At 40.7% G+C, this 26174-nt stretch overlaps 1 protein-coding gene across 2 annotated transcripts in view; it reads left to right on the top strand.

Moving 5' to 3' along the window:
- Positions 1-26174, top strand: part of PLPPR5 (phospholipid phosphatase related 5) — a 64932-nt gene that overhangs the window by 8190 nt on the left and 30568 nt on the right. Inside the window, exon 2 of one of the 2 annotated variants that reach the window (XM_069862221.1) lies at positions 10560-10748. In XM_069862221.1, the coding sequence (XP_069718322.1) occupies positions 10560-10748 (189 nt within the window). Of the gene's footprint in view, positions 1-10481; positions 10749-26174 lie in introns of those variants that run through there. The other variant, XM_069862222.1, reaches the window with a different exon arrangement.

The raw sequence follows: 26174 nt of genomic DNA, 5'->3' as shown, positions 1-26174 counted from the left end.
ATTCAGCATGTTTGATATTGACATTGCTTTGTGAAGAAAAGGTTAATGCCATAAAAACTGCATATCCTAAGATGGTTGTATCTTTTTAGCAACTGCCCACTGCATTTCCCAAAGGTTAATTTTTGTGCCAGCTTAGTAAGAATCCAATTCTGCAGCCCTTCTGTTCTGTACTCATATATCCTACTGATTTCAATTTCTCTAAATCAAGGAAATTCTGCTGTGGAGGAAAGACCAAACACGGATAATGTTTTCATGTCTCTCTGTTTCTGAAGTAGTTACTTCATATTTGCAGCTTTACCACACAGCAGGCAGTTCAAAGTAAATGAGCCTTACATGCTTCTAGGAATGGTATCTTCTGGTAACATGAAGAGTATCAGAACTGCACGATGCTTTAAGGCCGGAAGAATAAAGTCACTAGGAGGTCATAACAGAAGAGAGATACTGATCCTAGTTCTGGCAGGTATCAATTAATCCTGTTCTGAAACGAATCCTAAAGATATTTTATATTCCTCGATTCTATCATAATGTCCTTCTTATTCCTTTGCCACCTGCCAGGCCTTTGAAAGTCCAGGCTGCCTGTGCCTAACCAAGCTCTCTTCATATTGTCCTGCTGTCACACCAGTGCACTCCGTGTGAGCTACTGAGCTGCTACCTTTTAATCCTTTTGCTTTGGCAGGAGCCTACGGAATCTCCCACTTAGTGCATTTGCCCACAAGAGACCAGTAATTTCAGCTTCTGATGTTCTTGCCAACTTTGTAAATGTACCCTTGCACAAATCCGTCTCTCCCCACTTTTTCTTCCTTAATCATTTTTTCCCACATGAACACTTGCCACTTGTTTCTTTCAGTACAGTCAGTTGTCTGGAGTTAAGCTGGTTAGCTGGATGAATAAGGCATCAAATGAGTAAGGATTTCCAAAAGCAGTGATCAAATTAGAGTTGTGTATTAACCAAACAGGCGTATATTTTCTTACCTAATAATTTGACATTGTCCCCTATTATTTCAATAATATTGATATTCTAATCTGATACATTTCTTACCCTTTGGCCTAACAATTTGTTAAGTATGGAATATTTTCAAATAAAGAAGCAGTCTCAAAGAAATTAATTTAGCAAGAGTTTGAAAGCTTTGGCTATTAATAATTCATGGTACCAATGACAGCAAGTTACCACAAATGATCTTCAAAAACTGATTTATTTATTATTTTACTGTTACTCTGGCTCTTTACCTTTCCAGCTGCTCCTTGTATTCCAGGATTCACTTCTCCTGCACAGCAGCAAAGGCTGTTACTATGTCTCTCAACAGTGACTTTCGAACTGTTTGTTTCCTTCCTTGCTGCCTTCCTGAGACTCCTGCTAATGCTCGGCAGTATAATTTTTGTCTGAAAAGTAATTATGATGAGAAATTATAGGAAATGACAACCAAGTCAAAGGGGTAGCCTTTCAGATTATTTTTTTAAGGACCAACCCTGTGCCAGGTCTTCTGTAGCTCCTTACTGGAGCATATAGGCATAGGACTGTCCCTTCAGAAAGGGGAAATCAAGGGATATCTTTGTTGCTACCAGTGTAGGTAAGCAGATGGGCAGTTTCACTTTTTACCAGTTCACCAATTTAGAGGAAACATAATTTTATTTTTAGATCTGAATTACAATAATAAAGTGAATTAAAATAATTGCAGCAAATCAGCATTAGAATGGATTGTAATCATTAAGGCTAAAGGTTGCAAATCTATGGGTTGGAGTAAATCAGAATTAAATCACAGAATTACAATAAAATTTATGTTTGAGAGGCTCCTGGTGGTCCTGCAATCCACCCATGTGTACAAAGCAAGGCTGACTTCAATTTTAGGTCAGGTTCCTCAGACCTTTGTCAGTGAAGTTTTGAATATCTTCAAGGATGGAGATACCTTGATAGGAGGAAAGTATCTGAATAGCAATGGATGGAAATGGATAACTCCTGCAACAAAAAAACCCAACAAAGCCTCCATCAGAGGAGGTTTAGGCTGAACATTAGGAAAAAAATTTTTCACAGAAAGGGTCATTGGGCACTGGAACAGGCTGCCCAGGGAGGTGGTTGAGTCACCTTCCCTGGAGGTGTTTAAGGCACGGGAGGACGAGGTGCTAAGGGGCATGGTTTAGTGATTGATAGGAATGGTTGGACTCGATGATCCTGTGGGTCTCTTCCAACCTAGTGATTCTATGATTCAATTGTTTTGTAGGAATCCTATCATTCAGAGAAATGCACTTACTAACACTGGTATGAGCAGGACTGTCTTTTTTGTTCTTCTCTGGCCTTTGCCTTGTAGCCAAAGGGGTAGTGTGGAGGTGGCATTCAGCAGAAGGTGGGGGCATTTCAAAAGTCCTGCAGCATCTGTCCTTCAGCAGGAATGAACAATGTGGCTTTGTGAAACAAACCAGTGTCGGAAATTCCTGTGAGGTGTGTCCTCACTGGCCTGATGACAGTATCTTTCAAAGGAGTATCACAGGGCTGTACAAATGCTTTGTGTCTTTGTACTGACTATTTTGTCAGTAGAGTTTAAGGTTTTCCTCTTTCTTGGGTTTTCTGCCTTCACTGCATGCTTGTGAACAAGCTACAAAAGAAACAGCACTTTTCAGAGAAAGAATGTTTGTGAAAACATGAGTGTAACGTGAATGTCTTAGTGTTGAATGGAAAACTCTAATTCTTGTATTCTTGTAGCTCTGTGGATTGCGAATACTGAGGGCTACGGCAGGGAACAGATGACCTGAATTCTGGGGGATATTATGAATTGGACTTTAAATATATTTAATATTTAAAATTTTCAAAGTATTCTAAGAAAAGCATCAACTCTTTTTCTTGCTTTCATGAACAGTTATCTACTAGTAGTGAATAGTGTCTGTAATTCTGTGGGCTGCTTTTTTTTTTTTTCACCTTATTATCCATTAAACTACTGGCTAAAGGTATCCCAGACTTGCTCTTTCCATGCTTTTCATCTTAATTTTATGAAGTAATGGATAATATTCAACTTGGGAATGGAATTTCAGGTTAATGCTAATGAGAAATGTCTGGTATAATTTGTAAAAACATAAGTAGTTCTACTGCGCAACCGTGTGTGAGCTTATCCACCAGAAACTGTTCGTGGTTGTATTGGACTCCTGCCAGGATGAGCTGCATACATTAAATGATAACCAGAGCTGGAAGTATGCAGTGATTATGGTGCATAATTTATGATATTAGCATATTTGTCTTTCCCCTTTGAGAGAATATTAGTAAGTGGGTTAATTTAATCTTATGTATAGACTTGTGCTTGAAAGTATCTTTAGAGTTTTGTATACCTTACCTGCTCATGATGCAATTGCTAAGGGCCAAGACTGGTTATGGGAAGAGATAACTCTGCAAATTTTGCTATGCAGCTGTCCCTGAATTGTGAAATCCTCAGTCTTGAAAGGAAAACCTTACAATTCTATTCAGAGTCCTGTGCCAACCTAATGGTTTAATTTCTTTTACACGCTTTGGGATAGTTTTACCTCTCCTCTCCACAGCATCTCAGAATATTTTATTCCCCAGTCATGGAATTAGCAAAAGATAATGATGGTAAGTGTGCAGAGCTAAAAATTAGTCACACTTCTGTTTAAGTGTGGAATTCAAAAATGAGAGGGTGGATTCATCCAGATAGAGACCAGGCTATAAAACACCAATGCTGCAAGCAGACAGGTGTGATTTTTTCACAGAAGTTTTCCTGAAACTGAACAAGGTCTCCTTCAGTTAAAACAGAAGGCTATTTCATCTCTGATAACTTCAGAGATGTTACTCTCAGATCTTTCAAGCAATGTCTTTACAGTATTTATATAAGAACTGTGTACTGCTAGATTAAAGTTCCTACAGGCAGTGAAACTTCGGGTGAGACCGTAACTGCAGAAAGGTGGTGGGATGGGATGACCATTTCCTTCTTTCATACTTACGTGTTTTCAGATTGATGGAAGTTTGACACTGACAATGCAGAATCTTGAGGAGTGGGCAAACATTTATATGCATCTGCTTAAAGGCTGCAAAGAATATTTAGCTCATGAATTATATTAACAAGTCTCACTGTTTGTAATAAAAATGGTGCAAAAGACAAGGCAAATTACAGCACATAAAACTGCCATATTCAAATGAGTGAAATGAATTCAGTAATGTGTAAAGGGCACTGTACAAATGTCTGAACTAATTTTGGATTATGTACAAACTCTGGCTGTAGAGCTGCATGCAGTGTACTGCACACAGCAGGTCTGTGGGATTATTTTTTTTTCCACTTGACTACTGCACCATGAATAGGCTAGTGCTCTGCTTATGTCAGCTGCAGTTCAGTAATCTGTTGCATCAATATTCCAAGGTAACACTAATTACCTTGGAAAGGGATTTTCTTTCATGAAAAGAAATTGTAAGAATGATGATGTTCTGGGTGAATAAGATGAGGATGTTTATTCCAAAATCCTGATGTTACTCATATGGTTTCATTGAACCACTTACGCCAAAACTTGAAAAGTTTTTAGTCAGTTTGTAGAACATTACATTTACTGAAAGTGCGTCTACCAATGAAGAAAACTTCATAGCTGTGGTAATGATTTTCTAAGGGGTAGGCTTCTTCCTAGGTTTATCTTAGGTCAGATTAAATAATCATTATTTGAACTTTCAAATATTGCTGTTTCATTTCACATTGACAAAATGTTTTTATTTTGACAGCACGATGCAGGTTTTAGTTCTCAAGATGTACAGCTCTAGGTATATGGTGTCCCTCTGACATCCTAAATTTCTGTTCTAATCTATGAAGAACTTGCATGCAATAATAGTTCTCCATAATTTGAAGACAGTAAGCAGTTTTAAGAAGATTAATTATCTTATTGATGTAAACACTGACTAGGCAACTAATGCATTGTGACTGCTACTCATTATATCAAAATCAATCATTTCATTGTTGTCTTGTCCTCCTCCTCATTTGTTTCATTTCCATCTGTTCACTCATATACGTGCATTGCATTGTATGAGGCGCCCAAGCTTACTGGGGCAAAATGTTGTCCTCTATGGGAACAGGGTCTAGCTCTACATAATAATGCAATACAAATGCAATGTTAATGCTTCAGCAGCTACTAATTTGACTTTTTTCTCCCTATGTGATTCTTGAAAAGTATAATTCCTATTTTGGAGCTAGTTTAGCTATGTGCAATTGAAAGTTAAGAGTAAAATTGTTCACATCTCACTAGAACATTTAAAAGGAGGGTGCTAGTCTAAGCTAGTCATCACAGCTTGTTTCATTATTGTTCTAAGTGGTATCATCAGAGGCTGGTATTTCTTAGCATGGAATACATGACACTTTCAGAAGATGATTCATCCTGATCTGATGTAGTAGAGCTTAGCCAATTACTGGAATTGTCATTCTCTGTGAACTACATACTAAGACCACATGAAAAGCTTAGATTTGGTGCCTGATTGAATCATATTGCAAGTGTTCTGGGCAAGCTCCTATTTATGATTCTATACTGTGCCCCAACTGCTAGAAAATTATTTTCTCTTGCATTATGAGGGTCCTACAACCATAAATTTTAGCAGTAAATGACCCAGGCTTTAGTCCTCTAAATCACTGCTGGATGGAGCATGTCATTAAACGTTTTAATTAAACAATTAAAATGCCCTTTTCATTATCTCTTAACAATATCTATTATTAAATGCAGAGGAACAGACCACTGTATTTTGGTAGAGTAAAGCTTGCATCAAATAACTAAATATTATACAATGTTCTTCTAAAGTTTGTATGCACATAAATCCCTCTTCTGCTATTTGCCGAATTAAGGGGCTTTTTCTAGTTTTCTTCCTGGTTAAAGCCAGGAAGTTTATAAAGATTTTAGTTCATTCTGTCTCTTTGCTGCGGCTGAGCCATCAACACCAATGCAATATCCTTTTCAGAAAGGTCTGGTTTAGTGTAGTGGCGTGGAGCTCTAACAGGGAAACAGCCTTGGGGTTGTCAGCTGTTGTGACTCTGATAAAGCATGAAAGAAGTAAACAGAAAGGTGCGTTGGCTTTATTTTTTTACTGCTTTGCCATAGCAATGTTTTATAACTAGAAAATACTATAAAATGTGGTGATGTAGGCACATGAAAGGTTAGTGAATTGCATTTGGAATTGGAAATACCTTCCTGTAACAAAGGTCATGATTTCAAAACAGTGAAGCTAAGGTTTCTCTTTTTCTGCTCTGCTCTACATTGTTTCTCTTGAGCTGGTATTTCACTTGAAATTAGGAAGCAAATGAAAAGAACAAGATGAATCTATGAGGACTATCGGGGGAACTCTTGCTCTGAGATCAGTGGTGCTATTCCCAAGAAATTTAGTTTAAAAAACAGTCTGTCTGTCATCTGAGTTTCAACTGACAATTTTACCAATAGCTTTCTGGAAAAAAAATTGTTGGTTCTGGTTTTTTTTTCTGCCATTCCATGGTCATTGCCTATCAGATATAAATCGGCAGGGAATACTGTGATTGTAGAATATATTTTGCTGGCTGCATTAGTCACTGGGGATTGAGTTCTTGTGCTTCTATTTGTTTGATTTAATACATGTTTGCATATTCAGCTGTGCAGCCAATAAACATCACGTCCATTGTAATAAAAAGTGTAGCTCTGGTTTTGCTTGATCAGCTAACTGCATATTCATGAAGGCAAGTCACTGGTGTGCGGGCCTTGCTTGTAAAGTACGTCTGCAAAAAAGGGGACTCATTTAGGAGTATTAAAATAAAGCAATATATGTAATAATTTTCTTTTTGCTTTTGTAAGAGTCTATGAATCTTTTGAAGCTTGGATCTGCCTTACCTATCCATTCCTCAGTGTTTCCATCCTTCACTGTTATACCAAAGAGGTCTACATAGTGCAACAGTCAACTTCTATGAAGAGAATAGTAGCATCAAAAGCATGTACGTTTTTCAACTGGTACAAGTCAGATAGAAGTTAATTCAGATTTTAACTTAATCAACTGCAAGGAACCAAGCTTTTCATACTTGCTCTAAGGAAAAAAAATTCTTCAAAATGGGAGAAAAGGAAGAAGGGGCTGAGAAAATATGACGGTGTCAGAGCTGACCTTATCTGTATAAAAATATAATGAACACACAGTTCATCATTATTTTTAGAAACAGTCATAAGTGTACAGTGCTTTCAAAGGGGAAAAAAATTGACATTTTTATATACTTTCTTCTTTAAAATTTTTTGCTTTAGAGTTTTTTTCATCTAGTCCTCTGTAGTTGAGACCCTTGATATTGAAAAACATGACCTGACTACTTCTCTCACTTAATGATCTTTACTCTAAAAAATGGAGGTTGCAGAAAGGGAATAATTAATTCTTTTAATTCCTCAGTGAATCATCGAGTTGACAATCAATAAATTTGCCTATATAGCATAATTTTTTTAAACTAAAACCAGATGTTGACATTTTCATGTCTTAGTTTTTTTCATCAGTGACCTAAATTGACATATCACTCTGAGCTGGCACTGAGTTGACTGCCAATGAAGCTGATGTTAAAACTTCTCTTCAGCTGAAGTCCTGTATTCTCTGGTTTATAGCTTTAGTAAATGGCAAGTTCTCCTGTAGTACTTGAAGCATGGACACTAGATTGAGCCAAAAAATACAAGTGAATATTGCATCAAATAGATCTATTCCAGCCTGTTGTATAGCATGTTTTTAAATGATTGGAAGCCACATAGTAAAGCCTAAATAGTGTCACTGTTTTAGAGTAAAAGAAAGGCATAAAGACAAACTCTCTTAATCGTAGTGCCTCTTAATAATTTCTCTAAAATCTTAGGTGTAATTTAACAACAGCCAATATATACTGTTAGCATTTGTGTATCAGCAGAAAAGACCAAGCACTCAGGATACAGATATATTCCTGTACCACCAGAAATGTTATTCAGTTTAGACTTAACAAGAGAAAGCCAAGGGCATTTCTTACTGTTGTTTACATCCACCTTGTGGTGGGATGTAGAGAAAGGGGAGTCAGATTCTTCACTCCAGGTTCCCAGTAACAGGAGAAGAGGCAGCAGGCCCAGCATGGACCACAGAAAATTCTGGCTTGATATCTTATGTTTTACATGTCAGTGGTTGGACACTGGCACAGGTTGTCGAGAGCAGTTGTGGGACCTCCATCCTTAGAGATACTTCGTATTTGACTGGACTGAGCAATGTGGTCCAATGAGACCTATGTTAAGTAGGTGGCTGGACTATGGAGATTCATAGATTTTGGAAAAGATTCATAGATTTTGGAAAGATTTTGGAGATTTTGATAGAAGCTTCAGAAAAGTTCTGTAAAACCAGGACTTTACATGTCCTGTGACTCTTATATGCAATAGCTCCACTGGAATATCTACAAATAGGAGTTGTGTTGTAATAGCAAAATGCAGGAACATTTTATTAGCCAGATACTGGAAAAAGGTTGATCTCCTCCAGTGCCAATTTAAAAAAAAAAAAAAAAGAAAAAAAGAAATGTGACATCAGTGTTTCTCTGGGGTATCAACTCAAAAAGAGCTGAAGAGCTGAATCAGTCTAGTGCTTATTGCAGTCCTGCTATTGACTTTGGTCTTTGGATCAAGGTCTTCTATCCTAACAATGGGATTATTTGTGTACAATTCTGACAATTAAATTAAAATTTTTATGTGTATGGTAATGAATGTTGGACTGTGTCAAAGAAATGGGGAAAATAAACTCTGTGCTAGGCAGAATTCACCACAAGATGTCTCATGTCTCACTACATATTTCCCACAGAGGTAGGGTGCTATCCAGCTAAGCCTGGTGAGTGCGATGCAAATGGCACGGCTTAAACTCTTCTGGGGAGGATGTTAGGAACACATAAAAATAGACTGGATGTGGAATCCAGGCATGAAGAGTGTGTGCTTCAAGGGATGATTAAAAATAAATGCACAGAGACTAACGTCAGAGAATATGAACAAAATTCTCAAGAAATGGGAGGGGAACAACAGTTAAAGCCAAAGTACAACACCAAGAGAATGATTACACACTATAAAACAGGGTGATCAGATCTCATTTGTTATTTCTAACAGCCTTTACTAAGTAAGCCCAAGGGAATCTCTAAGGCTAAGGAGATCCTCTGAAGACTCTATCTCAGCCATATAACCTTTTGGGGCACAGAGGGAGTACCTATAAGTTACTTTTTATCTGTTGGCTTCGGGAATCCAGACCAGAGCCCGCATACGGATGAATCTGTCCAAGCACTGGGCACAGTCCGCTGGTCTTCAGTGTACGTGTATGTGCTATGAATGTAGCTTTAAGTGGAATGCTTCTGTGTTTGACCTAGGCTGGGGCAATCTGCGATTTCAATACAGGATGAGAGATGATATGATTGAGAGCCCTATGGAGAATGACTTGAGGGTGCTGGTCAATGAGAAGCTCGACATGAGCCGGCAACGTGTGCTTGCAGCCCTGAAGACCAAATGTATCCTGGGCTGCATCAGAAGAAGTGCGGCCAGCAGTTCGAGGGAGGTGATTCTGCCCCTCTACTCCGCTCTCGTGAGACCTCACTTGGAGTATTGTGTCCAGTTCTGGAATCCTCAACATAAGAAGGATATGGAACTGTTGGAACGGGTCCAGAGGAGAGCTACAAAGATGATCAGAGGAGCTTAAGCACCTCTGCTATGAGGAGAGGCTGAGAGAGTTGGGTTTGTTCAGCCTGGAGAAGAGAAGGCTCAGAAGAGACCTTCTAGCGACCTTCCAGTACCTGAAGGGGCTACAAGAAAGTTGGGGAGGGACTGTTCACAAAGGCTTGTAGTGATAGGACTGGGGGTAATGGCTATAAACTGGAGAGGGGCAGATTTAGACTAAACGTAAGGAAGTGTTTCTTCACTGAGAGAGCGGTGAGGCCCTGGCCCAGGTTGCCCAGGGAAGCTGTGGCTGCCCCATCCCTGGAGGTGTTCCAGGCCAGGCTGGATGGGCCTTGGGCAGCCTGGGCTGGTGGAAGGTGACCCTGCCCATGGCAGGGGGGTTAGAACTGGATGATCTTTGAGGTCCCTTCCAGCCCAAACTGTTCTACGATTCTGATTCTCTGAGTGACATCTCGCAGCCCCGGAGCAGGCTCTCCTCTCGCTCTGGGATGTCACTTGGGCGAGGTCAGCATCTCGTCCAGCCGCCCTCTCCCCGCTGTCTCCCCCCGCGCTCCCGGGGCTGCGGGCGGCTCCGCTCGGGGCGGGGCGGCCCCGGGGTCGCCCCTCAGGGCCGGCGGGCGGGAGCGCGGGGCGGGACGGGCCCGCGGGCGGCGGGGAGGCCGCGCTGCCGAGCCGCCCCGGGGCCGGGGGTGGGGGGGCGTCTGGCCGGGCCGGGGGCCGCCTCGGCCGCCGCTCCCCGGGCGGGGCGGGGCGGAGCCGCCCCCCGCCGCCGCGCTCCGCCCGCTGCCCGAGCCGGCGCCCGCGCTGGAGCCGGTGCGGAGCGGCGGGCCGGGCCCCCGGCTGCCCCCAGCGCGCCCCCCGCCGCCCCCGCCCGCGGTGGATGCCGCCGGGGAGCGGGGCCGCCGCGGCCGCCGGGGCCCTCTCCGCTCAGCAGCATGCTTTACTTCCAGATGGTGATCATGGCAGGGACCGTGATGCTGGCTTACTATTTCGAGTACACGGACACCTTCGCGGTCAACGTGCAGGGCTTCTTCTGCTACGAGGGCGCGTACCGAAAGCCCTACCCGGGCCCGGAGGACCGCAGCGCCGTGCCCCCGGTGCTCCTCTACTCGCTGACCGCCGGCGTGCCCGTGCTGGTGGTAAGTGGCGGCCGGGATGCGGGACGGGATGCTCCGCAGGGCTGGGAAGCGCCGAGATGCGCCGCGGGATCGGGAAGCCCCGGGATGCGGGACGGGATGCGCCCCGGGATGCGGAATGGGATGCCTCGCGGGGCCGGGGAGCGCCGGGATGCGCGCCGGGATGCGGGACGGGATGCTCCGCGGGGTTGGGGAGCGCCGGGATGCGCCCCGGGTTGCGGGACGGGATGCTCGGCGGGGCCGGGCAGCGTCGCGGGGCTGGAGCCGGCTGGATGCGGGCCGGGATGCCCCGCGGGAGCCGGTGGGAGCGGAGCCGCTGCCCCTGGGCTGCCCGGCGGGCGGGGATGCCGCCCGGCCCCGGCCGCTGCCCGCCCCGCGCCTCTGAAGTTTATTTTTAGCAGCTCTTTATGTAACTGCCGGTGCCTGTGCCGGCAGCCCCGCTCGACTCCCTTTGGGGAGCTAATCGGGGCTGCCTGGGAACCTTTCCCGGCGGCAGGCGCTGGGCTACCTGAGGGACACCCGCTTGTTTGCAAGCGTTTAGTATATTTCACCAGGGTTAATTAGAAACCCCCTGTCAGTTCATCGGTTTTGGAAGTGAACCGATGTGAGCGAGGAACGGGGAGCAGGTCTGCCTGATGGAGTTGTCTCCGTTACTGATGGGTGTGCGAACTGAGCCTGTGTCTCATTGACTATGACTCTGTCAGTCAAGTTTAAATAGGTGTAGCTAAAATGAGACTTATTTCATTGATTTGGGGTTTTTTTCTCTTTTTTTTTTGTTTTTGTTTATTTGTTCGGGTTTTTTTAAACAGCTAAGAGGGAAAAGCAGTGACATGTCTTCCTTTCAGGTTATTGAATGTAGGGTTTGTGCTGTCAGATGACAAGGGTATTAGCATCATTTAATAATCCCTGGCCATGCTGTGGAGCAAAGACTAAGAGGAAGTGAAATGGGAGTATTTAACCACCAGGGATGGATTACATACAGACTCACCAGGTGCATACACAGTTATGCATACAGAAACTCCTTGTAAAGATTTTATTTTAATCAGCTGTAAGCATTAGAATAAAAAAAATACAATAAGAAGAGGCCTCTTGAGGTAATAATTATTAATTTCACAGATTAACTCCTTTTTAGGGAAACATAAAAAATATAAGAAGAGAAAGTTTCATCAAAGTGATACTGTGGTAATCCCTGACACAATTCTGTTCTGCATTGTAGCACCATGAGGTCTCTGATGGTGTTGAACATAAAACCTCATGGTCAGAGTCAGCCTTAGTATCTGAGATTTCATTCTTTTTTTGTTGGGATTGAACTTCATCATTTGGCAAAATGTGTTATGTAGCCTGTTGGTTTCATTTTCCTCTTTATTTTAAAATCAGTTAGCTGACCACTTGATTTACTTGTTTGTTTGCTCTTTTTAACGCCCAAATGCTGCTGAGATTTTAAAGGCTTTTTTTTGTTCATGATGTTTTTCTATTGCTTACATGTGATGTTTGTTTTGCTTTTAATTCTGTTTATTTTATTTGGCTCAGGATGTTATAATGTCTGATATTCACGATGAGCATCTCTTTTTACCTAATACGTGTCAGCAAAATGGATTGGTAGTTTCCATTCATTTCCTGGGTGCTGTATGATTACGTCAGAGAAATCACCGTGACATTTTGGGTTGGCAGTCTTGTCATTAGCCTTGCTGAAAGCTAATAATAGAATCTAATGATATTTAACTGTGCTTCCTCTCCCAATCACCAGTTTCTCAAGCAAATGACATGCATGGGGAGGTCAGCGCAGGGAAGACCACATTGCAGGTGCCTGTGCTGTACTTTTTTTTTTTAGTTTTATTTTATTAAATGGAGGATTCGGCCCTTGGGAATCTCCGGACTTCAACAGCATTAAATCTAATCATTAACATTTTTAAATAAAGGAAACGTTTTTCAGGCTTCAGACAGGATTCTGTTCTGAGTCTCCTTGGCCAGTCCTCCTGGCTTTAGTGTTTAGACAGGATCACTCTTGCTAAGTTGTGCATGATATGGACATTTTTTGCTTGTTCTTTTCATCAAAATAAGTGGTGAATATGATATTTCTTCACAAGAGCAACTTGTATGCTTTTAGCAGTAGTTGAACTTCCTTCCCGAGATTTCAGAGATAAATTAGATTCTCTTCTATTTCATTTGGTTCTTGTCTATGACAGTTCAAACATAGATCATGTCTGTAAATTTTTTGTCTTTAAATGAAATATAATAAATAATCATGCAACAAAGGCATATTTCTGCCTGTGAAGATACAAATGAGGACCAGTGAAGGAAATGGATTTCTATGAATGAAATTGCACTTTTTTTTTAAAATTCAAAATCACTGTTGTAATAGAAGTAGTTAATTAAATACTATGATTTGTGAGAGTTTTAAAAAACCTTCTTCCCTCCCCCCTCCCCCCCTTTTTTTCTTTTTGTTACTTTGATGTGTCACGTAAATGCTGTTCCTGGAATTTTGAGATAGAGCAACAAAGAGTCTTCACCTTGATGTTCAGGGTAATTGGTAGCTTTGAGGGATGGAGCTTGTTGAATTGGAACCATAGAGTGCTTCAAGGTAATTCAGGTTCTCTTAATGTGACTCAATCAATGACTCCATTGCATTGAGTTTTAGTGAAATCGCTCTAAAATCGGAGAATAAATGAGGTTTTCCAGTGACTTGCCTCTTTCCATGTGCCTGCTCTTAAAAAATCTGAAAAAGGAAAGTACCAGTAGCTGGATCCGTCTTGATGAGCACCTCGTCAGCAATGGGTCTCTTGCTGCTGGGCTGCTTTCGCATGGCTGCTCATCCAAAACTCCCACATCAGAGCTGTAGCAGCAGACTTGAGTGTCAAGCCATGTGGTAGAGCTGAGTGTCTGGTCACGGGGCAGCAACGTGCGTGTGCTGACATGTAAGTAATGAGCTGGATCCTTTGACAGGGGTGTGTGTACCTGTGAGCACTATGTTAACCTGGGAAACTTTCAGGTTAGTCTTTAAAATACAGCTCTAGTGCAGCATTGCTGCCACATTCCCATTCCGGATTCCTTTTGCTTCTTCATCCAATCTGCCCCCATGCCATCCAAGGACAGATGCTGCTGGCAGTCTGATCGCTGGTCCTCAGGAGTCTGATCTGGGTGATGGAGTCCTGGGGCAGAAGTGGAGGCTGCTTGTGCTCCTGTAATGCTTGAGTTCCAGATGCCCTGGCGTGGGAAAAGGAAACTGTGGCTGAAGACAGGGGATTGTACTCAGCAGATGGGACTTACTGGGTTTGCGTAGCCACAGTCTTCTGTCAAGTATTTACAAAGTATTAAACAACTATTTGGTCAGCCCTGAAGCAGTCAAGCAGTTGGAGCAGGTGATTATTGTAGGTCCCTTCCAACTGAACTGTAGTGTTCTATAACGTCTCTTACGCCGTGTAGGAGCTAGTAAGAAGTCAAATTGTTGTGCTGTTCACTTCAACTGTAGTCAACACTGTAATCCAGTAATAGACACATCTGCTTGAAGTCCCTGCAACTTCAGAGAAGTTGTGGATGTTTCCTCCCTGGAAGTTGTTCAAGGCCAGATTGGATGCGGATCTGGGCAACCAGATGTAGTGGGAAGTGTCCCTGCTCATGGCAGGGGATTGGAACTACATGATATTTAAGGTCCTTTCCAGCCAAAACCATTCTATGGCTCATAGGTATAATAACAATTTTAGGAAACCTGTAGAGGAATCCAACAGCCATTCTGTAGGATGAGAAGAGCTTCTTCCTTTCCCTTTTTCCAGTTGGTTTCCCAGCTTTTATACAGGTTCCATTCAGTGTAACATACATTAAAACACTGGTTTTCTCTGTCCTGTGGATTATCTCTAAAAGGTGTGTGCACTGTGCCTTATTTGTTAAATCTGTAGTTTCCGTTCTTCCAGTGGAGAATTTTGAGGGCCCTAATATTTGGGTTTGATTGGTCGATTTTTAAAAAGGCTGAATACAACTGCAGGTTAACATAAGATATATGGTTCACTCCAATGTTAATCTTTCTTTGAGGAAGGTCTCCTAAATCACACCTTATAGGTACAGATAAAGCGGTGCCTTGAGTGAGTAAACATGTTTGCATAATGAGCACTAAGCTGACTAACAGTAAAATGTTCTACAAAATGTAGGTGAGTTAGAAATTGCAATCAGAAGAATGTAAAAGCCCTAGGCATAAGATTCTGTGATATCAGAATGAGGCTCTCTCGGGGGCAGTGCCCTGTGGGCTTCGTCCCTCCCTCTCATTTGTCTTTGTGGCTCAGGATTGAAAGAGTACTGTTTTTTCTGCACTCCTGTCCTTTTACTGTCCATAGCACTGAAATCCAGAGATCTCTGATATACCGAGGAATTCTCAATATACCTTTTTTTTTAAAATTTATCTTTAAGTCAAATGTGAAGGTGACAAATAGACTTTTGATTTGAGTCTTTTCAAATATGCAATAAGCATAGAAGTGCTAGTTGAGAGCTCAGTGCTATTTAAGCCATTTCCCAAAGTGCCAGTTCTTGCTCAGTGGGCTGGTTGCCTTTTTAGACTTGTTATGACAGATGTAGCTTGGGAAATATATGTCAGTCTAATCCTTTAGCTTCTGCTAGAAATGATTTGTAGAACTGTGAGGCTACTTTCTCGTGTTTTCAGTATCTGTGGAGTGATCAGTTCTACATTATTTGTGTTAGATCTTAATAATTTTGACATTTTTGACCTCTCTAAAATACTACTAACTGTGCTCAAGGATTCTTCTAATGAGTCCATACACTAATATGGGTTATTTAAAATGTCAGAATGGTTCCAGCAATGATTGGTGTAAAACTCCATATATTGGACCTCAGATGTATACTGACTGTCATGTAAAAGCCAGGAGGATAACGACATAGTTCTATTAAGATGTGTAAACAGTTCTATTATGCAAATAATGTTTGGTTTTATTTCCAACTAACAAGAACATGATTACACCACTTATTCATAAAATATACACTGTTCTATTTGCTTAGATGAATTCCTAGCATATTCATATTTTCTCTGTAAACCAATTAAAGACTAATTTATTTTAGGATAATCCTCTTAATGTCATCATTGAAAAAGTATCTGCCATTCAGATATGAAGTATTGTATTCTATTTTTTTTAGTAGAGTGGATGAATCTTTTAATTGGCACATCCCAAACAAGGAATGGATGGGACATTCTACCTTCAGCCTAGCTTTAGTCAGTAACTTTTACCTTTCTGGTCATTTGAGGAAGGAATTTTGAAACCTGGCAAAAAAGACTGTAAAGTGAGAGATTCGATGTCATTGTTTGTGTCTGATGCCTTAAGAAAAGCCAAGATCTTTTTGTGAATAATGAGAAAGAAAAGCTACCTTTTGAAGGATCAGCACAGATTTCACAGGCTCTGTGTTTTTCAGTGTCTCTGCTGTTCTCTTATAGTTTTAGGTCTGAGCAGCTCAAGAGTAGTTGAAGGATATGCGGAGACCTGAAGGAGACACACCGCTTGTTTCCAGCACAGAGATCTAGCTGATGTGATTGGGCATGCTCTTATCTCACTCTTCCTTTTTGAACCTGCTAGCCCCTATTTTCCTTCTGGCACCTGTGATTGCGTGCTCTGTGGCATCAGAGAGTGATCGGATTTTATCAGGCTGAGTTTTCAAAATGCTTTTGTCAGAGTAGCTTTCAGCTAACCTGAAATTCACTGAAACTACATGTATTCTACTCTGATACAACTTCGTGCTATACGTGAAAAAGGTTTGTAATCTATTTCTGGGACACCAAAATATTATGTTATCTGTTTGTTATAACCTGAGGCAAAACACAATTCAATTAAAGTTCTGAAAAAGAAATATTTCTGGAAATGTTCTCTGTGAATTTGCTGTGCCAGGAATCTGTACATTTGCCTCATACCTGAGAACTCTAGATGCTTTTCATTCCTGACCTTAGTCAGGAAAAAAGGTCTGCCTTCACAAATGTTTCTTCCATCTGGTTTAGGCTGATTACTTTTCTACTTCATGGCTGGTACCCAGTTGCTTTAGCTTCTATTGACACTTCGATACTATTGGAAAAAACTAAAGCACAGGGACAGAATGAGACAGATTTTTCTCCTGCTCTGCTACTAGAAGTGGCCTCCATGCATCGTGAAGGAAAACTAAGCTGTTTTGACACTTCTGCCAGAAAGGAATCAAGGAAACTTGATAAATAATGTAAGGACGCACAGTTGCCAGCAGCACTGTGTTACAGGGCGAAAAATTCTAAGAATACGTAGTGAGGTATTCAAGCGTTCATTTTTATGCACATCTTCTAGAACAAGTTAGAGGAACTGCCCAGCAAAGTGTTTGGTGTGTCCTGGTGCTCTTTTCTTTGGGAGCAGCAAGCTTTTTTGCTGGGTAGGTAGCTGCAATATTTGAGCATCTCCCAATGCAGTTTTTTGAAAGTACAGTGGTAATGCAACAGAAGATTAGAATTGTATATCAAGATTTATATGAATTGAGTTGACTAAACTTAGCCTCTGAAATCAAATGGGAATGGTTTTACTTACGTGAGAAACTCCAGCTTCTTCATATGTGACCTATTTCAATAATCCTGGAATATCTTTGATTAGCTAAAGCTTATTTTTGTGTCCTTTTCTTGTTGGCACATTTGACAGCTGTGAGACCATGTGAAGAAGGAATCATCAGAATACTTGTACTCTGTGGTCATGTTGTTGAAGGGCCCATTTGGTCTTTGTCTTTATAGTTCTGTTTCAACCTGTGTGCACAGCTGAAATTCTTTTCCATGATAGTTTTCCTCTTTCATTCTCACATGGGGAGGGGAGAGAAAAAGGGCATAAAACTAGCTGCCTTTTTTTATGTGCAAGTGTAGGGCACTTCACAAAGCAACTTCTTTTTGGAATGGGGGGAATGCCAGCAGGCCATGTTAAAGTTAAGGGACAATTTATGTTATGCTCTTCCTTTGTGAGGGGATAATTGCATTTCAACTTTCCTTAAGAAGGAAAAATAAATCACACCGTTAAGGTCTGCAGTAATTTTGTGTACCAGATGTCGATATCGGCCTGTTAGGACACGTAGCAAGATAAATACATGGTTTGATAGTCTGATGCTGTTTTTATCCCAGCATAAAGCCACTAAACCAACAGAGCTGTAACCAGGAGAAACAATAAAGGATTCAGAACCATTGTGGGTTTCATTGGGAAGTGTTCTATATTTGTTTGTCTTCCTCTTGTGCTGTGATGGCTTACATGAGGAGTGCCTGCAGAGGTGCCTGCAGAGGTTATGTTATCCAGTTGAATGTATAATTTCTGCTGTGCTTGCTATGCAGGCTATTTACAAACACTCACAATATCGAGGCCATATGCTTCATCCCTTAATGGGCTCTCTGGAAGTAAAGTGGCAAGCAGATGTGAACAAAGTGGGCAGGGTTCTGTTTGCACCAGCTGAATGCCTGCTTGCCCTATAAACGATGCACTTACTTTTGAGTGAGAAATTGTTAATCCAGCTAATCCTGCATGATTAGGGAGTTTGTATGCATTGTTTGTAATCTAAAATAGTAGGCTTGAAGTAATAATCAGTTTTGCAACCAAACATTTCTTGCTTTTTGTACATCATGCAAGATTGAGGAGATGGATGTCCATATGATACATAGGAAATGACAGCCAAAGTAAAATTGTAAATAGCCTTAGCTGTGTTTCTCAGCCTTAACAGCAGTGTGATGTTTAAGAAGCTTTACAATGGCCTTGCAGGATCTCTCAGATACATCAAAGTGGTGTCCTGGCGTTCACCATAAATGGTGCTAATTTAGCTGAGGTGTGGTACCTTGTAGATTGCAAATAAAAAGCCTTTATTATATACAGTGAAAACTCAGTTGGCTGTGGATTCCATTTCTGCTTACAATTCTGGACAACATACACTGTTATCTGTAATTTTGCTTGTATTGTATAAATGTATCCTAATTATCCATTGTATGATTATGATACTTTATGTATTTGTGTGAAAATTTCATTAGACTTCTACACTTGCTAATGTACAACCAATTTTAAATGTGATATAGCAATGTTTTAAGGGCCTTCTTCTTTACAAACAGTATTTTTCCTTCTCTATAGATATTACTTCTTGCCTTTCATCCATGTAGGATTAAGGAGTATGTATGAAGGCATTAATTCCTAAACGAGAGGGTTTGTTGTTTTTTTTTTCCTAAATAATAATAATTTTTTAAAAGCTATCAAGAACAAAAGTCAGCTCAGTGGTATCCTGCTGTTCTCATTCTTTTTCCATCCTCTACATAACATTTTGAAACACCCATTGTTCTATGTAGGTTTCATGCTGTTTGTAAAAGGGTTGAGTCATCCTTTTTTTTGTTGTTCAAACTCTAAATAATATTATGAGGACTTTATTTTGTCAGTTTGTGGTTTTCCTCTTTGTAAATCAAGTATAAAATATTAGGATCAGTAAGTGGAACTTAGCTTCCTGGTACAGTTATTTTGGGTAGTAATAGGGATTTCTGTGACCTGTCCATAGTAATTTAGGGCTCAGACATGACTGAATTAATTCCGCTTAACGATTTGTTAATCACGGGTCAGCTGAGCTGCGGTAACCAACCATGTGAAACTTGCAGCCTGTGGGAGCACGAGGTGAAGTACTTCAGCCTGACCTTCTTTAATAAAGGCTTAGGCCAATACTTGTTACCTTTTTGGATTTTCCAGAGTGTGTGCACAGACTGTCCATAACACGGCTCTGCTGATGAACAGTCACACTTCCCCTGGCTGATGTCTGAAGTCCAGCCCCGCCGTTTTCAGAAGCGCATGGTTCTGTGTGTAAATTCATCTCATTTCGCATACTTTGTTGTCATTTGATCATACTTACATAGATTGAACTTGGTATCCAGAGCCACTCCACCGCTCAGTTTCTACCTCTCCTGTTCCTGTGGAGGTTGTCCTTGGACCTGTTGGGATGTGCCTGGGCTCTGCCATGAGGCCAGGCTTGAGGCTGCTGCCATTGTACATTCAGACTGCACAGATATGAGTTTGAGCACCGAAGAAGCCCGAGGGAGGAATGAGGAGCTTGTGCTGTGTTGTACTGCAGGCCACAAGCATGCTTGTATGAATGGTGGTGGGGACAGTCCGTCTGTTACAGTGGTCCTCTTTGCCTTCTTTGCCAAGTGCTCACGCATGACTGAAGTCACCGCTTTAGTCAGTCACGGGAACTCCATCTAGAGCATTTAGCAACAGCAGATGAGATCTGTAGGCAGACTGACCTTGGGGTATGTAGGAGTTCATGAACATCTGCAACTGGCAGAATGAATGTACAGAGCTGAGTTGTGAGCTCTATCAGGATTTACCTTTTTAGAGGGATCTGGCCACCCAAGCAGGATGTACATTTAGCTTTTACTGCTTAGCTGTCCAGTAGTTAACTGTGAAACTAGGCTTCACTGTAAAGCACCAGGAGATTTGTGGATGAAAATTATTATACAAGAGCTAGTTATATACTAATTGTTAATTAATTATCTTGGTCTTGGTGGGATTTAATCACACCCTTTCATGCTACTTGAAGTAGCAAGGCTTTCCTGAGATGGAATAGTGTATGCGAATGAGTGTGGTGCTGGTAGAATCTTTTTATGGAACCATATTCATTTTAAGCATTGGTATTGCAGTATTACTCAGTATTGCTTTTGTTTGTGAGTTAATTTTGATTTGTTGTGTGATAAGAAGTAGAAGAAAATGATAAAGCAGAGACTGTTTCTTTGAAAAACTCAATATGTTTACATATGCAAGTGTGTATATACAATGTGCTGACAGAAAATAGTCATGGTTGATTTGTACCCACAGTTTAGTTCACATTGTTTTTAACCTTGAATGTCAATGGCAAAAAAAATAATGCCTGAAAGAATTAGCTCATCACATCAGAATACCTGAAAGGTTATCATATCACCAAACGTGTGAAAGCACTTTTCAACACAGCATACTTGGAACTTCTCTTTCTAATAATAATTTAAGTTACTGAAATAATGAGAGATTACATTCAGCACTGGTTAAAAACACAATATATCTTCATAGATTTACATAACAATTATGTATTTTATCTAATAAGCCCTTATTATCTCCACAGAGAAGACCAAATGCCAGCTCTAACACAGTCTGCCCTTTGAAGATAGCCAGTGTCAAAGCTTCACAAGATCTAAATTTTTTAAATAGACTCATTCATGCTTAAAACACTTGCTCTCACCGCTTGAGCTTTTTTGAAGGTATTTGATAAAACCAGCAGCATGTTCACTATTATTTTATAGTTCAGTGTAAAGGAGGTGATCCTTGTTAATGTAAACCATTAGGCCTTGTTTCGTGTGTGGAAGGAGTTACAGTCACATATTGAAGAAGAGTAGCTGGCCTTACTTTGGCCTATAGACTTTGCAATTAGTTTTCAGAATACCATTGCACGGCCAAGAGAGCTGTTTTTATGCTCTGCTGTCTTCACAGCAAAGTATACAATCCCCTCTCTGTCTTGTAGGCATTTCCTGTACTAGGAATTTTTTTGCTGAAATTTCTCACTCCTACTGCTCCTTTTTCAGCTCATTGGATGCTGTGCTAATGAGAGTACTTCGGACTTCCTCTTAATTCAAGCACTGCATTGTGTAAACTCCTAAACAGGGTCAGACAACATAGTGTTGCCAGCTGCACATCTGCAGCCATCTGGATTTGTGGCAGGAGCCGTAAAATAGACATTGAAAGAGTGACAGGAGGGGTGCGAATCATATTTGCAGAAAACCATAAAGTAAATGCCCCATATTTGATCTACAGGATATACAGAGTCAGTATCAAACTGATCTTTCTACATTTGTACGTATCAAATAAAGACAAACAGGATATGCTACTCCTATATAATGTTCTGTGAAAAGGCTTGCTGGCTAATTCATTGTTAAGAAAAGAGGTAAGTAATTATTAAAGCTTCTGATGCTCATGAAAGGTTCTCTGCTCCCACTTCTGTGCCTTCATTAAGATTCTGTTTCTAATAAACATCACTTCAGTATATTAATTTATTATAATAACATTCTTAAGGAGAAATAGTTGCACACTGAAATTATAGCTTTCAAGTCTGAGAAAAGGGATGCAGGTGAATGGCCACAGATTGCTTTGTATCTGGGCTTACTAGTTGTTTGTGGAGTGTCTGGAAGAGGGACATCTGATCTCTTTATTTCTGATCTTTTCTCACTGTCCAGCACCTCTAGTGACTATTCTGGGAGTAACATCATGGGTCTGCCTGAAGTCAGTGAAGCTTCATAAGTTATTGATCAAGCCATGGTTTTATTCATTCTAACTGTGTTACTGAAGTGTGAATGCAAGTTGCATTTTCTGCTTCTCCTTTGAAAGCTTTTATTTGGTCATTTGTTTCCTGGCTTTCATAGGCACTAGAAATGGGAATTAAAACTGTCAGGGTTTTTTACTCAGTAGTTTTACTGCTGGTTTTATGCTGAATGTACATATTGCACACAAGTAACCCCAATGCGAGACAGCTCAAAATCAAGTCATAGCTCTAGAGCGGATGCTCCCCATGGAATGGCTCTTAAAGTGCTTTTAACTCTTTTTTTTTTCAATGACACCTGGAGCCTTTGCAGTAGTGCTCACAATGTGAAGACTAGAAAGTATTACATAAGAGGAATGACTTTCCAGTTAAATGTTTAGGAATGGACATTACAGTTTTGGACTTTTATTTCTGATTTATCTGATGTGTTAAACCTCTTTCCCAAATATTTAGTACTATTTCCCTGTGAAGTTGATGTGGCTTCCTAGTTTTGTGGTATTATCTTCTTAGGATGGCATTCATGGCTTTGAATAAAGCTTTGCTCTTAATCTAGAGTGCCATAGGTTTTCAATATTAATCCAGTCAGCCCCTGTTGAATCTAGTGGGGAATCTCTGATTTCAATTGGAAAAAGATAATGACCTTAATGTATTTGGTGGGTTGGCAATTATAGTGCAGCCTAAGATAATTGTAAAGGTAGAGATGCTTATACAGAGGCCATTATAATAAGAGTGGAGCTAGTTATGTGCTTTCAAAGAAGGCCATTTTATTGTGAACATAATCTTTGATGAAGAAGTATAGAATTTTTTAATTGAGCAGTCTACTTAAATTTGTCACTGTGAATCAAATACTAATTGACAGTTACAAATGTAAGTGAAAGCCACTTACATGTGTATGTTTTGCAAACACACATATTTTGTGTCTCGCAACAAAAATCCAGAAAACACTTTTCTGTGGAATCTTGCAGGTATTAATCATGTGTGTAGCCTATTTTTCTCATAGTTATATTAAAACTCAGAGTAGTTATATTGATACAGTGTTTGGTCCTCCAGTTTCAGTTGATGATGGTATTTCAGTGAAAGTAGCTTTCCTTGAACTGATCTCAGGAATAATGTAATGTAAAATGTGGCTGGCCTTGAGTAGAAGGGAGATAGAAGCAAGCCAGTGTGAAAATCAGGAAATTCACATATTCTCCTTCCTCTGAGCCTCTGAGAACTGTTGGCTCCAGTCATATACTGACTGTAAAACCACTACTTTGTGACCAGAATCTTTAAGAGATGCCTTTTATGTGATCAGTTTTTATTCAGACAGGGATGAAAGACCGTTTATGTTGATTTTTTGCAATTGAATATTCATCCTGGGTAGAAAAGTGCAGTTATGTAGATCACCTAAAGTTTTCAGCATAAAGTAACATTGCAGTTGGAAATGATCATTGAATTGAGTATCATAAGCATTGGTATTGTGCTTATCAAGGAATAATGTCTTCAACGTGTGCAGAAGGGCTGAGAAATGAGTATCCCCCAACAAACAGAACAAAGTACTATTTTCTTGAACAGGTGAGAAACAAAGTGAGAAACCAAAGCCAGGCCATAAGGAACCACAGATTTTTTCGTATGTATCACTTGAAGTCCAATGGAAGACTTCCTTGATACAGCTGTGTGCAGATCTGAACATGCTGTATGGAATTCATCTTCCAGTGGGGAAGATATGTTATAGGGCTTTGAACATTTTGGTTTTCCTTTGCAAATATTGTAGTGTTTCAAAGGTTGAAGCTAAGCATGTGAAAAAAAAGAGAAATTTTGATGTAAAGTTCCCTTTCAGAGTTCCCAATGAAATAATTATGTGACAACAACCTTTTCCATGTATCTCTTGAGGATCAGGAGACTCAAATTAGTTGATCTCTGGTCATATTACAACTCATCTGCCTAACGAGGTGTGTTTGTAGAGTGAAGTGTGGAGCTGGGAAACAGCATAATAGCATCCTTGATTTTGTAAAAACAAAACGAGAACAACTTAAAACCTATATGAATTCCCTATTATAAGAACCCTATTAAGAATATTTCAGCCTGAAGCAACTTTTACCTTCTGAAATGTGAACTGATGCCTTTAGAAGGCAGATTTGAATTAACTCTTTTCTCTTCCCCTTCATCATTTTCCAATCAAAATTACTGGGTTTTTTAGATGTTGTTTTGCCACAAAGGAGGGGCTTTCAGCAAAGATCAAGGAGCTCTTAGAAAAACAGACCGTCATAAAAGCCCCAAACTCTCAAATACTCAGGAGTCTTTAGCAAAAATCATCATAAGGGCCCAGATTCAGTGAAGTCAAGTTTTACTCAAGTTATTACAGTGAGAAATAAGAGAAATGATTAGTAGTGATCGATTACAAATTAATAGTAACAGCCTGTAAAATCAATGTGTTTAATCATTAGCGTAAGAGAATAAGTACAGTGATTAAGAGAAATACATCACCAATTGCTTTAATATCATCCAGATCCACAGTCACTGGTGGAGGGGGGGTTCTTTCATTTTTTGCAGAGAGGAACTGGAGAAAGGCAATTGGGAAACTATGCGGTGCATCCCATGGCTGAGGTTTCCCCACCCTTTGCTCTGAGGGGCTTAGCCTTTATACCATTGAACAAAAAAAATTACATCGACCCAAAAAGCAGAGTCTGGCTCCAGCTGCTTACTGCACCTCCCTTCCTCCTGGAATGTGGCCAGGGCCCCAGGAGAGGAGGAAGCAGCTGGATATTTCCTATCTTTAAGCTAAGGAGCTGTAGAAACACAACTTTCCTGTCCAGCTCCTCTCTCTTTCACACTAAACAATTCTAGTGATAATGAAACACTTTCTCACACTCTTATGTATTAGAAATGGCATAGTACAACTCTATTGATGATAGCGATGTGGAAAGTTACAGACTGAACCATACACATAGCAATGGATTACGAATCATCCATGGGTCATACATATCATTTCAGGCCTGTCAATCAGGTCCTGTTACTTCAGGTAGTTTTCTCTAGATTAATATTTTTCCTAGCTTTTGTGTGTTATTTTTCAAAACTGGGAAAGCTGGTGCTTGGGCAAGAGTTTTCACTGACATCTGTTCTCTACTGCCTCTTGGAGTGTGTTCACCAAGAATGCTTGTCTCAGTGGTGTGAAACTGTGCCAGCAGTTAGATAGTTTCAGAGCCAGGTGCTAGACACGTACTTGGCCCCCAGACTGCCATGTTAGCATTACTGAATTTGTTTTCCTAGTGTCCTGGCCATTTCTAATTTCCTGGAGAACTGCAGTGCAGAGCAGCGGGATAATCTTCATCTCACAGTGATGTAAAGGGTTTAGTAGATGCGAGTAGGGGATGTAATGCCAAGCACAGTGGGTGAAGCTCGCTGAATGCAAAGGAAATGGGCCTGTCAAGACTTGTTCACCCCTCTGCTTCTGTTGCAGAGCATTAAATATGGGGTCTTGGGCAGCCTGATCTAGTGGGAGTTGTCCCTGCCCATAGCAGGGGGGTTGGAACTAGATGATCTTTAAGGTCCCTTCCAACCCAAACTATTCTATGGTTCTGTGATTCTATTCTAAACACAACACTTGCTGCCACGCACCAAGACTTGCCCTCTTGCACTCTGTGGTGATGGCACAAGGGCCTTTTCTTAGTTACTGTCAGAGTAGCAAGGTTCTGGCAACTGTTTCTTAAAATCATCTTTTACGTAACCAACTTTGCTCTAGAACTGTGTGATTCCAGCCCTGGTGAGGGTGCTGTTGTGCAGAGGCTTTACCTGTTGGGTAGCACAGGTGTGCTCTAGAGGAGACACCATTTGCATACACAACCAATAGCTCAGTTGGGGAGGGGGGAAATAAAAATAAGGAGGGGGTGGAGAAAGGAAGCCTTTAGAGATACGGTATTTAAAAATATTTCAGTTTTTCTGTCATGTGTTATGAATGAGGATAATACAGTGAATGATGAAGTTGTCTATGTCTCCAGGGTTCACTTGAAACTCCTCGTTTTTAAATGCTTTGTTTTTATGGTGCCTCTTGCTTTCAGATAGCAATGAATCCTTCATGTAGTGGGCAACCTTTACCATTGTTATGTACTTGCTATCTGTACAATTTATTACAAAGAACAGTTAAGAATATTTATCCCTCTCAGAAGT

Source organism: Phaenicophaeus curvirostris, chromosome 8, assembly GCF_032191515.1.
Source record: "Phaenicophaeus curvirostris isolate KB17595 chromosome 8, BPBGC_Pcur_1.0, whole genome shotgun sequence".
Classification (NCBI taxonomy): domain Eukaryota; kingdom Metazoa; phylum Chordata; class Aves; order Cuculiformes; family Cuculidae; genus Phaenicophaeus; species Phaenicophaeus curvirostris.
The sequence above is the reverse complement of the archived record's forward strand: the minus strand, read 5'-3'. Positions and strand labels throughout refer to the sequence as shown.